The following is a 15262-nucleotide window of genomic DNA, read 5'->3' on the forward strand; positions in this document are numbered from 1 at the left end:
TTATTATTTAAATGTGTATATTTGACATATGTTCAAAGTGTACACCCTTAACTATAAAGCTGAAAAATTACCTGAATATTAGGTGACTTTTGTGTCTGTATTCTTAATGACCTTTTGTTTAATTCAACAGCATCCACGAATCCAAAAGCTGCTCTCAAGTCTAAGATAGTTGCAGAATTTCGAGTAAGTTATTAGAATACGTTTAATATGCTAAAGCTTTATTCACCCCTTTTGTTACAGTTCCCTGTATAGTCCAGTAAGATTTATTTTTATTCAGTTGTACATAAATTATATTTTAAACAAGTTTAAACTGTTCTGAAAGAATCCAGCTTGGGATCAGATTACTTGGAGTTTTATATGTTCCCCCAATGGAAGAATTAACCTTCTTCCAGAATATCTATTACCAGCCAAGTTCTGTATTGAACTCCCCCCAACAATGGGTTCATCCTTCTGTGAAGCTCTACTAAATTAGAATTTGCTTAGAGTTAACATAATAAGACTATATTTACCTAATTAAAATTTAAAGAATAAGTGGACCTTTGTCTTAGTCTTAATCTTATATGTTCAGTTAGCCTTGAATAACTAAGGAAAGGATATTTTAAAGTATGTAACTAAAAATACGGTTTGGGCATGAAAATTGATAGTGCTGTCCCCAATTATGAGGAAATGCAAAGGGTTTCTTTCTCTTGGTTTTATTAGATTTTAGACATGTTTTATGTTAATGGGGGAAGGTAGAATAAGTGAATGTTTTCATAAATAAAATACGACTCTGGTCTGTATTCAGTCCCAGGCCCTCATTGAAGAACTGTTGCTGTACAAGCGCTCAGAAGATCAGATAGAATTGAAGGAAAAACAGCTGTCAACCATGAGGGTGGATGTGTGCAGCACAGAAACTCTCAAATGTTTAAAAGGTAATACTTATTTTTATATAGAATACCTCAGATTTTCTTCTCAGCTCTGTCATTTTTAAGTCATCAGACTGGCTTCTCCCATATAGAGAACCTTAGGATTTAGAGAGCAATTGTGGTACCTGGTCTTCCAAGTGGTGATTTCATGCATATAAGTTTCATAAGTAAATTCTTGTCTTTCACATTGCACACCTTAAACTTACACGATGTTATATGTTCATTGTATCTCGATAAAGCAGGAGAAAAAAAAATCTTTTTTTTTTTTTTTTTTTTAAGATTTTATTTATTTGACAGAGAGAGCGATAGCAAGAGCAGGAACACAAGCAAGGGGAGTGGGAGAGGGAGAAGCAGGCTTCCCGCCGAGCAGGGAGCCCGATGTGGGCCTTGATCCCAGGACCCTGGGATCATGACCTGAGCCGAAGGCAGACGCTTAACAACTGAGCCACCCAGGCGCCCAGAAAGAAGAATTTTTAATGTGATACATACAGAGGTCACTTTATGTTTACTTTTCTGAACCTCCATTTTCTCACATTCTGTGGTGAATCGAAGTGAACAGAATTGAGCCTCCTCCTGTTACTCCTAATTAGCAGCTCAGCCTCCGATTTGTGAAGAAAATAAATCAAAAGAGTTTCTTTTAGTTGAACTTTCTTTTCTTTACCTTAATTATAAGTGCCTTCATGATATACTCTTGGCTACACTCTAGCAGATTCAGCGTGGATTGTTTTAATAATCTGTTTTGTGGGTTTTGTGACTTGGAGAAGATCCTTTAAGGTGAAACTGAGACTAAGGCAACAAGAACAGGTTCACAGATTATGTAAAAGGGGTTTTCTTCAAAAGATTAAATTTTGGGGGCGCCTGGGTGGTTCAGTCGTTAAACGTCTGCCTTTGGCTCAGGTCATGATCCCAGTGTCCTGGGATCAGGCCCCGCATCGGGCTCTCTCTGCTCAGCGGGAAGCCTGGTGCTCTCTCTCCCTCTCCCACTCCCCCTGCTTGTGTTCCTTCTCTCGCTGTGTCTCTCTCTGTCAAAAAAAATAAATAAAATCTTTAAAAAAAAAAAAAAAGATTAGATTTTTTTACATATTCTGTTTTATCCTGAAATGAATACTTCTCTGTTATTTTAGATAAGACAGGTGGAAAGAAGTTCTCCAAAGAATTTGAAGAGGCAAGTTCCAAGCTCGAGGAATTTGTGAATGGATTAGATAAGCAGGTGAAAAATGGGCCCTCACTAACAGAAGCACTGGAAAATGCTGGAATTTTCTATGAAGCACAGTACAAAGAAGTAAAAGTGGTGGCCAATGTAAGTAATAATTAAAGCTATCTTATACTGATTGCTTACTATAAATCAGTGACTGTTTATATGAGTTCTCTGACTCTGTGAGGGTAAACATTATTACCTCCAGTGCATTGATGAAGAAATTACTTTTGAAGAAGGTCAGTAGCCTTGTATAAGGTAATAGAGCCAGCAAGTGGAGGAGTCTAAATTAAGACCTGGCTCTTTTTGACACTAAATAAAACTCATGGGTACCCTGACCATTAAGGTTTACTAAAGCCTTAGGTTTTAGCATTTCAAAGGGAATATACCTAATTATGGTTACAGGATATAAAAATTGGGCAGAAGTAGGGGCGCCTGGGTGGCTCAGTCGTTAAGCATCTGCCTTCAGCTGAGGTCATGACCCCAGGGTCCTGGGAACGGGCCCCGCGTCAGGCTCCCTGCTCCGTGGGAAGCCTGCTTCTCCCTCTCCCACTCCCCCTGCTGTGTTCCCACTCTCTCTGTGTCTCTCTCTGTCAGGTGACTAAATAAAATCTTAAAAAAAAAAAAAAATTGGGCAGAAGTATGTATACTTTATTGTTTTACCAGAAAGCTAGATGGAAACATTCTGTTACTAAAATTTTGTTACAGGGGCGCCTGGGTGGCTCAGCTGTTAAGCATCTGCCTTCAGCTCAGGTCATGATCTCAGGGTCCTGGGATCGAGCCCCACATCAGGCTCCCTGCTCTCCATCTCCCACTCCCCCTGCTTGTGTTTCCTCTCTCGCTGTGTCTCTCTCTGTCAAATAAATAAAATCTTTTTTTTTAAATAAATAAAATAAAATAAAATTCTGTTACTAGTGCCCTCTAAAAGAAACTGTTTTATACTGAATTTTTTATAGTTTTATTTATTTATTTTTATAGAGGAGAGAGTGGGGGGAGGGGCAGAGGGAAAGAGAGAGAATCTTTTTTTTTTTTTTTGAGAGAGAGAGAGAATCTTAAGCAAGACACTTAACTGACTGAACTGCCCAGGCACCCTGCATTTTTTTTTTTTTATAGCTTTAATCACTGTGTATGGTCATAAAAGCAGATGGTAGAGTAGATCCTACCAGTCCCACTGGTAGGAGCAATCTAGAAGCAATCTTCTAGAAGCAATCCCTTTAACTCATTTAGCTCTTTTTTTTTTGGCTTTTGCCTTCATATTTCTGAATAATATGCCTGTATTGTTCTTTCTTGATTTATCCTATTTAAGAAATACCTTTTGACTTCTTGGTATGACAGATGAGGATTTAACTTATACTCCACTGCCTTCCTCCTTCTCCCAACAGCATTATAAAGTATTTTAAATCTATTGATCATCTTCGTACATGGGAGTAGTATATTTGATATTTTTTGACCACTAACTCTCGACTCTTCACTGTGTAAAATGAGGTTATTAACGTCCCTCTCCTTTCGCATTAGTTTTCATTTATCCCTTCAGTTTCCTGACTTCAGTAAACTGTACTTTCACATTGTCAAGGTTGATAATATTTACATTCTACTCTGTAATCATAATTAAATGTTACTTCCTTACTCTAAAGGCTGAAAATTAATAAACAAAGATTATAGTACAGCTATGTAAACATTGTTCACTGTATGGTCTTATGGTAGGTATGGTTATAGTAGAGACTTTTTTTTTTTCCTAGAATTTTTTTTTGCATTGTTTGCTTTTTCATAGCCTTTTTGCACTTTCTCAGTTCTCTATCACATCGAATATTCTGAATTCACATTTTCCCCAGAAACTTCCCTAGCTGAACTTTCAATCTCCTGTTCCAGTTTTAAGTGTCTGGATCTCATTCTAGGACTACCTTATTCTGAGTTGAGCACTCTATTTTACAGATTCTGTGTCTTCTTTTTTTGGTTTTCTCTCTTGTTTTGTTAATTTCCAAAAAAGGGGGGACTTATGAGAGGTAAATTTTTGAGTCGTTAGATCTCAAAATGTCTTTATACGGTTTTTACATTTACTTTGGTAAAAGTTTGTCTGGTTGAAAGTCATTTTCCCTCACAGCTTAAAAGACATTACTTCATTGTCTTTAGTGTTACTGATGTGAAGTCTTTGCAAGATCATTTGTAGGTAACTTTTTTTCTGCCTGGGAGCTTTTAGGGACTCCATCCATAGTGTCCTGAAATTTTTACAATGGTGTATCTACATATGAGGTTTTGTTTTTCATTCATTAAGGGTTACATGGAGGGCTCTTTCAGTCTAAAGATTGGTGTTCTTCAGTTGTGGAATAATTTCTTTCTCTTCTATGTTCTCATACTTTCTCAACCTTATCTTTTTGTTCTGCTTTCTGAAAGATCTTGAGTTTCGTTTCCCTTCTAGTTATCTTGGTCTTTCTCTTTTATGATTCTGGCTTTCATAAAAAATCAGATAATATCTCTGTCCATTCATATTTAAGAATGAGATATGAAAAAATTGAGAAGCTCCCGGTACATAGGTAGGGGTTATTTACTCTTGGGTTTAGTAAAGTCTGTGTAGGTCAGGAACTGGCTGTTATTCAGGGCAGGAGGAGTGCTAAATATTAGAAGGCTGGAGTCTTTTTGCCAGAATATTTTAACTTTTTAGAGAAGTCATGTTTTTGCCTGAGGCCTTGGCTGCCAAGTGTGGAGATTGCAAGGGAGGTGGTATTGAGTGGTAGTCACGCTTTTAATTAATTATCCTGATTTCAACCCCACCACTCACTCCACCCTTCTGTAGTCATCATGCCCTAGATAAAAGCAGCTTAGGGATTCTGCAAGTCAGATCAGCTCCTTTCCCAGATATTGCTCGCCTTCTGCACACTCCTAACCTCATTTTTCTCTCCCCTGCCTCATCCCTTCTTTATTACTCTTTCTTCATCCTCTTTCTGTCTTCCAAATTTTGTAGAAATGTTTTTTCCAGGTATGCTTCTGGTTATTTGTTATACCTTTGTTTGTTGTTGTTGTTGTTTTTAAGATTTTATTTATTTATTTGACAGAGAGAGACAACGTGAGAGAAGGAACGCAGGGGGAGTGGGAGAGGGAGAAGCAGGCTTTCCGCTGAGCGGGGAGCCCGATGCGGGGCTCCATCCCAGGACACTGGGATCATGACCTGAGCCGAAGGCAGACGCACTTAACGACTGAGCCACCCAGGCACCCCTGTTGTTGTTGTTTTTAACTATTTATTTTATAGGAGTCCCAGGAGGGAGAGAGAGTGAATGGGTGTGGTCAGTTCACCATTTTGCCCCAAAAGACCATTTAATAATTTTTGAATACTGATCTATGATCTGTTATTTAGGAAATCATTTAGTCTGCTTTAGAGGATCTTCAACAAATGGCTGGGAGAGGTTTATTCCGGAAGCATTTGTTGAATACACATAATTGCAATTCTGTATGATAAATGCTATAATAGAGGTAACTGTAGGATGCTATGTGAATAGATTGAATAGGTGCTTTAGTTATTTGGGAGTGGGGATGGAAGATATGGAGAAAAATTTCTCAAAGGAGCTAAACTCTCATATTGCAGTAATTAGCTAAATGAAAAACCCATATTCTCTGAAGAGCATAGTTGAAAGCATGCAAACATAAGAGTATGGCAAAATTGGTGGACCTGAGAGTAGTTTCTCATAGTAGGTGGGCATGTACGCAGAAGGTGGTAAATAGAACTGGAGAATTACTTAGGAACAAGGTTCTGAAAGGTGTGTGTTCACTGGAATTGGTCTTGGAATTTTACCCCGAAAGCAGTGGGAAGCAGTTGTAGGATTTTGATTTTGCTAATGATGTGATCAAGTTTGCATTTTAGAATCAGGAGAACAGGATGGAAAATAGGAGAGTATTAGAAGCAGGGAGACAATGGGTGTGTGGGTGGCTCAGTTGGCTAAGCATCTGCCTTCAGCCCAGGTCATGATCCCAGGGTCCTGGGATTGAGACCCATATCAGGCTCCCTGCTCAGTGGGGGAGCCTGCTTCTCCCTCTGCCTCTGCCTGCCACTCCTCCTCTCCTCCTGCTTGTGTGCTCTCTCTCTCACTGTGTCAAATAAATAAATCTTAAAAAAAAATTTTTTTCTTTTATTACCGAAAAATGTTAATCCAGACTGTCTGGCTTCCCTTGTAATGAGAAGTCAACTGTGCCTAGATGTATTCTTTGTAGTTATCCTGCTTGGGGGTTCACTGAGCATTTTTGGATCTATGGTTTGGTATCTTTCATTAATTTTGGAAACTATTTGACCATTATCTTTTAAAATATTTCTTCTCTTCCGTTCTCTCTCTTCTCCTTTGGGGATTTTAGTTACATATCCCATGTGGTCTTAGATTTCTGCTGTTTTATTCATTCTTTTTTCCCTCTGGACTAATTTTTGGCTAATTTATACTTACCAGTCTTCAAGTTCAAATATTCTTTTTTTTTTTTTAAGATTTTATTTATTTGACAGAGAGAGACACAGTGAGAGAGGGAACACAAGCAGGGGGAGCGGGAGAGGGAGAAGCAGGCTTTCCACTGAGCAGGGAGCCCGATGTGGGGCTTGATCCCAGGACCCTGGGATCATGACCTGAGCAGAAGGCAGACGCTTAACGACTGAGCCACCCAGGCGCCCCAGGTTCAAATATTCTTTCTTCTGCTGAGCCCAGTGTGCTTCTTTGTCTTTGGTTTTCAGTAGTTATGCAGCAGTGTGTCTAACATGGTCTTCTTCGTATCTGGTTTGGGGTTTGTAGAACTTTTTGAATCAATGATTTATTAGTTTACTGGGGCTGCTGTAACAAAGTATCTCAAACTGGGTGGTTTAAACATTAATTTGTTGTCTGTCTCATAATTCTAGAGGACATACATCCAAGAACAAAGTGTTAGCATGGTTGATTTTTTAAAATATTTCATTTGAGAGAGAAAGAGAACGTGCATGAGTGGGGGGAGGGATTGAGGGAAAGGGACAAGCAGATTTCCTGCTGAGCAGGAAGCCCAATGCAGGGCTCAGTCCCAGGACCCCAAGATCATGACCTGAGCTGAAGTCAGACACCCAGCTGACTGAGCCTCCCAGGCACCCCAGCATGGTTGATTCTTTCTGAGGGTCATGAGGGAAGGTTCTGTTCCTGGCTTCATAGTTTGACTCGTGGATGGCCATTTTCTCCCAGTATCTCTTCACATTGTCTTTTCTCAGTGTGTGTCTGTGTCCAGGTTTCCCCGTTCTCTAAGGATACCAGTCATTTTGGCTCAGGGCCCACCCTAATAACCTCATTTTAACTTGATTACCTCTGTAAAAACTTGTCACATTCTGAGGTGTATAGGGTTAGGACTTGAGCCTATGACTCTGGAGGGCCACACCCCATAACAAATTGCTTGATGTTTTTCACAAATTTTGGAAAATTCTCGACTGTTATCTGTCAAGTATTATTTCTATTCCATTCTCTCTTCTCTCCTGGAATTCTACTAATACATATATTAGATCTCATCACTGAGTTCCAAGTGTCTTTTTATGTTCCTTTCTGTATTTTCCATCCTTTCTCTCAGTGCTTCCTTCTAGATACTTTCTATTAACCAGTCTTCTAATTCATTAATTCTCTCTTCTGCTGAACCTTTATCTGTTGTTAAACCCATCAATTAATTACAGTTGGCTTATTTTTCAGTTCTAGAATCACCATTCGATTTTTCCCCTCCCCTTCCCTGATTTCTTTTTTAGAAAGAATTTGATTTTCTGCTAAATTCTGTTGATCTTTTTTCTTCATCTCTTCCTGTCTTTCATCTTTTCATTCTTTTTTAAATTGTGAAATATTCTCAAACTTAAACACCTTAAGTACATTATGAAGACATTTTTTTCCTGAATCATTTGGAAATAAGTTGATGTCCTATCACCCCCAAATATTTTCCTGTGTGTTTTCCTGCCAGACCGATACATTCTCCTTCACAACCATAAAGTATAGCCATTTAATCAGAAATTAATTCATACAGTGACATACTATTATTATATAATACTTAAACCCTATTCGGATTGACCAGTTTTTATAGCAAAAGATTCTGTCCAGAATAACAGGTTGCATTCATTGCATTTCTCTTTATTTTCCTTTGATCTAAAATAATTCCTCAGTATTTTCCTTGACTTTCATGTTCTAAATATGTTTGAAGATTATAAGTCAAAATATTTTGTTCCCCAGTTTGGATTTATGTGATGTTTTTTGTGATCAGATTTAGGTTATGCATCTTTAGTTGGAATATCACAGAATTGATTGTGTTCTTCTCTTTCCATTTTTTCAGTTATCCCACAAGTTTGATGTCTTCCACTACCTGTTATATTCCTTTTGATATCTTATTAATGTAGTGTCTTCCAGGCTTGTCCATTGAGAAGTTTTCACTTGGTAATTGCTATGGATTGAATTGTGTATCCCAAAAAGATGTTGAAGTCCCAGTTCCTGGTACACATAAATGTGACCTTACTTGGATGTAGCGTCTTTGCAGATGTAATCAAGTTAAGCTGAGGTCATTAGGTTGAGCCTAATACAATATAACTCATGTCCTTATAAGAAGAGGGAAATTTGGATACAGACACACAGGGAGAACATCATGTAACAACCAAAACAGATATTTTAGAGATGTGGCTACAAGCCAAGGAACACAAAGTGTTGATGGCTACCAACAGAAACAAGGAAAAGGCAAGGAAGGATAGGCCTGCTGACACCTTGATTTTGGACTTCTAGCCACCCGAATTAGGAGATAATAAATTTCTGTTGTTTTAAGCCTCCCAAGTTGTGGTACGTTATTACCACAACCCTAAGAAAGTAATAGAGTAGTAAGTGTTTTATGGGGAGGTATTTTTGAAACGATGTAAATAACTTATTCATCATCAAACTTTCAATTTATTAATTTATTTAAATCAATACGGACTCATAGAGTCTTATTTATTCTATGTTTTAATTAATTACTACCAGTAATTATTGTGATGCTCAAATTGTCCCAGATTTGGCCAGTGGGATCTTCTTTCAGGCTGCTTTCTTTGTTCTTTTACATGTCCCCATCATTTTTGGAGCATTTTGGTACTTTTGGAACAAGGTGTTCCATCCCATCTTGCCTGGCCCTCGAATCAGTCATTTCTCCAAGGAGCCTGAGTTCCTTTTAGTGAAAAACCATTTAGAAACCATCTGAGTGGGGTTCCTGGGTGGCTCAGTCAATTCAGCATCTGCCTTCGGCTCAGGTCATGATCTCAGGGCTGGGATTGAGCCCCACATCGGCCTCCCTACTCAGCGGAAGTCTGCTTCTCCCTCTGCCTCTTCCCCTCTTGTGCTCTCTCTCGCTCGTTCTCTCTCTCTCAAAGAAATAAATAAAATTTTTAGGGCGCCTGGGTGGCTCAGATGGTTAAGCGTCTGCCTTCGGCTCAGGTCATGATCCCAAGGTCCTGGGATCGAGTCCCACATCGGGCTCCCGGCTCGGCGGGGAGCCTGCTTCTCCCTCTGACCCTCTCCCCTCTCATGCTGTTTCTCTCTCGCTCGCTTTCTAAAAAATAAATAAATAAAATCTTTAAAAAAAAAAAGAAATAAAATTTTTAAAAAGAATCTGAGTATTAGGTATACTCATTGATGTTGGGATATCACAGCTGCGAAACCACATCAGTGTACAGAGCTAGGAAATAGATGTGTGTATATACATACTTAATCGATATGTACACACACATTTACATCTATATTAATTTATGTATCTGTCTATATATATTGAAAACCGTGAGTTCACATTGTTCTCTCCAATCCTAGTCCAACACTACAGGATTCATTCTAGTTTTCTCCCTTTCCCTGTTTGTAATTGCTTTTTCGAACAATGCAAACCTTGTCCCCCTTATCTTCAATATAATCACTTATTTGATCAATCCCTGTGTGTAGGGGCGCTTGGGGGGCTCAGTCAGTTAAGCGTCTGCCTTCGGCTCAGGTCATGATCTCAGGGTTCTGGAGTCGAGCCCCGCATCAGGCTCCCTACCCAGTGGGGAGTCTGCTTCTCCCTCTCCCTCCACTCCTCCCCTCTGTTCATGCTCGCTCTCTCTCAAAAAAAAAAAAAAAAATCCCTGTGTGTAGCCAGACTCCCAGCACTTCCATCCCTCCTCATCCACCTCTGGGCTTTCTCTGTATCTTGCTTCAGCATCCCATGCAATGCCTTCCTCATATTTTCCTCAACCCATTTTGGCTCCATCATCTTACTCTAGGCTACCAAGTCTTTTTTTTATCTCCAGCTAATGGATTTTGTGCTAAAGTGTTCAAGAAGGGATTTTTCTCTATTTTCTTGAACATGTGAAACATAACTATTTGGTTTTTGTCAGATAATTCCAATACTGGCTTCACTTGTTACAAGTCTGTTTCTAATGTCTTTTTTCTTTTAGGTCATTTGGTCTCATCTCTTGGCATGCTGGCTAATTTTGTATTGAGTGCTAACATTGTATATGAAAGTGTTTATAGAGTCTCTAGATGATTTCTCTTCCTCTAGAGAGTATAAACCCTTTCCCTTGCTAGGGTTTGCAGATATTGTGAGAGCTGATCATGTTAATCAGATCTGAAACTGAACTGACTTGGGCTGAATTGCAGTTTGGGCATGACTTTGTCTTCTTCTGGTTCTTCCCAGCTTCTGGCATGTAGAGTTTTCCCACTGAGAGGCTGGAGTGATCACAAGGGCCCCTCTTCTACTGCATGATTTGAACTCTAATCCTTGTCTCCTTAGCACATGAGACTGTGTTTAACTACTCTTTTCAGAAGTTTTCTGCTTGGCTTCTTAATTCCTTCTTCTTCAGAATTGAGGAAATAATCTTTTTTTTTTTTTTAAGATTTATTTATTTATTTGAGAGCGCGAGGATGAGAGAGAGAGAGTACATGAGAGGGGGGAGGGTTAGAGGGAGAAGCAGGCTCCTTGCTGAGCAGGGAGCCCGATGCGGGACTTGATCCAGGGACTCCAGGATCATGACCTGAGCCGAAGGCAGTCGCTTAACCAACTGAGCCACCCAGGCGCCCCGAGGAAATAATCTTGAAGAGCTAAAATAACATATTGTTGAGCCATTTCTGTCCTTCCTGTTTCACCAGAATCTTGGCCTTTCAAGTCTCTAATTTCTATCTCTATAGACCAGCAGGACTGTTAAAAAGCTCTGCTTTTTCTTCATATTTAGTAGTGGCCCTCTGCCTTGTCCTTATACCTGAATTCTCAAATTCTTACCTGCCTCCTCCAAATCAGCAGAACCTTGAGAAGAAAGGTAGTTGCAGAATGTCAGCTTAGCTCTCTTTTCTCATGGTTTCCCCTGCTGTAGGATTTGCCACTTAAGTTTTGGTTGCCTCAGCACTCCCCAGCACATTGAAACGTGTGCATGAGTGCATGTATGTGCAAGTGTGTGTGTGTGTATATATCTGGCTTTCCTAGTTGTTCTTGGTGGGAGCATTGCTCTACTACAAGCAGCTCAAGTATATCCAGAAGCAAAAGCTCAATTCTAGTGTATTCTTTTCTGTTCCATTCCTTTTTTGTTCGATCCCAAAATGATTTTACAATCTAATGATCCAAGACTCTTAACCAAAAGAAAAAGACACACTGTTTTAAGGCATTAACATTAAGATAATCAGATAATAGGATTTCAGCCAAGTGATGAAGGTTAACATCAACAATGGTATGTCATATTGATTATGTGTACCCTTGATATGACATGATAAGAATAGCGCTTTACCTCTATGGTCTTCCTCCCAAAAACCTATAACCCCAGTTTAATCATGAGAAAAACATCAGGCAGATCTCAAATTTGAGGGACAGTCTGTAAACCTGACTGGTACCATCAAGGTCATCAAAAACAAGGAAAATCTAACAAGCTCACAAACAAGAGGGGCCTAAGAAGACATGACTATTAAATGTACTGTGGTTTCCCACATGGGATCCTGGACTAGAAAAAGGACATTAGATAAAAACTGAGGAAATCTGCCTGAAGTGTGTGGACTTTAGTTAATAATAATTATCAAAATTGGTTCATTAATTCTGACAAATGTATCATACTAATGTTAGAGGCTAATCAAAAGGGATAATTGGGAACTCTCTGTATAATCGTCACAGTAATTTTTTATACCTAAAACTGTTCTAAAATTAAAAGTTTATTTCTTAAAAAAATCCATACTATTTGACTTCCTAGGCTATACTTTACTTATGGATTTGGTTTTTGTCTGTCCTCTTAGTCATTGCCATATCTCCAGTACCTAGAAGATTGGCCAGCACATTTAGGCCCTCCATAAATATTGGGTTGGTTAGATTGGTAGAAGAGAGCAAAGGAGGATTAAGTACAGATAACCTCTAAGTTTCTAACTTGGGCAACTGTATGGATGGTAATATTCATTTAGAGAGTACAAAAAGCAGAGACTGGGAACTATTCCATGCTTGACAGATGATTTTTTTGTTTCGTTTTGTACCGGGGTATAGTTAATAATAATGAGGAAATCTGGTCAAGGTCAAAATGGTAGCATCTTGGTTCTTTTCTCAGAGGAATAACTCTTCTTTTCCTCTTTTAGGCATATAAAACCTTCGCTAATCGAGTGAACAATTTAAAGAAAAAGCTGGATCAATTGAAGTCAACCCTTCCTGATCCTGAAGAATCACCAGTCCCTTCCCCAAGCATGGATGCTCCTTCTCCAACTGGTTCTGAGTCTCCTTTTCAGGGAATGGGAGGTGAGGAATCCCAGTCACCAGCCATGGAGAGTGAGAAATCTGCCACACCTGAGCCTGTGACAGATAATCGTGATGTAGAAGACATGGAACTCTCAGATGTGGAAGATGATGGGTCAAAAATCATTGGTATGTCCTTATGCGATTAATAGGCAACTTGTTCCTTATCTATTTTGCTTTCCCACCAATGAATCTATCACAGGTTGGTATTAAAAGATAGTTCGATCCTTGTAAGATTAGAACAGCAAGGTATCATTATCCTGGTTCAGGATTTGGTATGCCACATGGGCTAAAAATCATTGCTCAAGATCTGGTCCATTCAGTATGGTAGGACTAGCTACATGTGACTATTGAGCATTTGAAATACGACTTGTCCAACTTGAGATGTGCTCTAATTAAAAAATACACAGGGGAGTCTAGAAACTTAGTACCCCAAAAAAGTAAAAATATCTCAATTATTTTTGTATTTATAGCATATTGAAATGAAAATATTTGGGAGATACTGAGATAAAGTACATAATTTTACCCATTTCTACTTTTTTTTAATGTGGCCACTAGAAAATTTAAATTTGTGAGTTACATTTCTGTTGAACAGCACTGTTCTGGAGGGAGGGGCACTTATACTGGAATACCTTATTCTCTGTCATTCTTGACCTTCAAGATTCCAAAGCCACAGTTTCTTAATTATGCTTTCAAAATTAACCTGGGGGCACCTGGCTGGCTGAGTGGGTAGAGCATGTGGCTCTTGATCTCAGGGTCGGGAGTTTGTGCCCCACATTGGGTGTAGAAATTACATACATACACACATACACACACAAACAAACAAAATTAACCTGGATCAGTGCATTGTTTCTATGACACCCCCAGCTTTTATAATTATTCTTAGGCAGTTGGACTTCTGTTGAATTTAATGCATTCTCCATATATAGTGCATAGCCTTTAAAGTATTAAAAGGAGTATATTGTAAAGGCAATTTATTGCAGTTTCAAGTTAGTGCCTATAATTGTATCCCCCAGTTAGGCCAATTTCAGGAAGTCAAAGAAAAATACAAGAAAGTATGTACAGAGTTTCTATGTCTTAGAAAGCTTTCAGGTTAATTGAAAAGAAAGGACAGGATAATTTATGACTATAAATATCATTACTAAAAGAACACAAATGTGTACCAAATAATAACATGATCCCAGAAATGTACAAATTTAATACACAAACGCTAAGAAAATGCAAAGAAATCTTTGAAAAGATAAAAAATGAATTTGGGAAATTTATTTTAAGCAAGTATCGAAGGTGAGAAGGAACATAAAGAGTATGACTTATTTAAAAATCATGAAGTGAGGGCGCCTGGGTGGCTCAGTTGGTTAAGCGACTGCCTTCGGCTCAGGTCATGATCCTGGAGTCCTGGGATCAAGTCCCGCATCGGGCTCCTTGCTCGGCGGGGAGTCTGCTTCTCCCTCTGACCCTCCCCACCTCATGCTTTCTCTCTCTCTCAAATAAATAAATAAAATCTTAAAAAAAAAAAAAATCATGAAGTGAATGATTTTTCTCTAAAGCATAGTGCTTTATACCCCAAAATCCGGAACTAGTAGGACATGTTTCATACTGGAAGCAGAATGTGGAAAGCAGTAATGCAGTATCACCCCTTTTCTTTAAACAGTAGAGGACAGGAAGGAAAAACCTGTGGAGAAGTCAGCTGTATCAACTTCTATGTCTACAAAGCCAACAGAAAGTATTTCAAAGGCCTCTTCATGTACCCCAGTGCCTGTGACCATGACAGCAACCCCACCTCTTCCAAAGCCTGTGAATACTTCTCTCCTGTCCCCTTCTCCAGCGTTGGCTTTGCCAAACCTGGCTAATGTGGATCTGGCAAAGATCAGTTCTATCCTTAGCAGCCTAACATCAGTCATGAAAAATACCGGTAAGTGAACCCCATAAAGAGAATAAAAAGCTTATTTTCATCTTTCTAATTGAGCCATCAGTCTGGTTTTTTGTTTTTTTCTTAAATTAAAAGTAATTTTTTAAATCAAAAAATAAAACCAATACATGGTCATTATAGAAAAATTAGAAAATAAGAGAATAAAATAAATATCTACTACCCCAGAGGACACCACTTGTGTCCAACCTGTGTGTGTGTGTGTGTGTGTGTGTGTTTGAGAGAGAGAGAATGTTTTGGTAAATATTTATAATAATTTTTCTTTCAATAATTGAAGTATATTATATATGAATTTATTTAAACCTTTATTACTGGGCATCTGGTATGTTTCCAGTTTTTCACTATTATAAAGAATAATGAACAACCTTGATGCTAAACTTTATGCACAACCCTTCCTAAATGAGTATATAGGGCTTTTTTTTTTCCTTCATGGCGATTTTAATGAAAATACATAAAAGTAGAGCACCTCCCATGTACTCATCACTCATCCTCAGCAGTAGAAACACATGGCCAGTCTTGTTTCTGCTATGCCTTACCCAA

General features: G+C 38.7%; 1 protein-coding gene across 3 annotated transcripts in view; it reads left to right on the forward strand.

The window, feature by feature from the left end:
- RPRD2 (regulation of nuclear pre-mRNA domain containing 2) overlaps positions 1–15262 on the forward strand; it is a 95767-nt gene that overhangs the window by 68138 nt on the left and 12367 nt on the right. For all 3 annotated transcript variants that reach the window (XM_034989936.1, XM_034989937.1, XM_034989938.1), the window contains exons 5-9: positions 131–183; positions 785–911; positions 2030–2205; positions 12642–12924; positions 14447–14707. In XM_034989936.1, coding sequence (XP_034845827.1) covers positions 131–183; positions 785–911; positions 2030–2205; positions 12642–12924; positions 14447–14707 — 900 coding nt within the window. The remainder of the gene's footprint in view (positions 1–130; positions 184–784; positions 912–2029; positions 2206–12641; positions 12925–14446; positions 14708–15262) is intronic.

Source organism: Mirounga leonina, unplaced genomic scaffold (assembly GCF_011800145.1).
Source record: "Mirounga leonina isolate KUSES-001 unplaced genomic scaffold, KU_Mleo_1.0 Mir_493, whole genome shotgun sequence".
Taxonomy (NCBI): Eukaryota; Metazoa; Chordata; class Mammalia; order Carnivora; family Phocidae; genus Mirounga; species Mirounga leonina.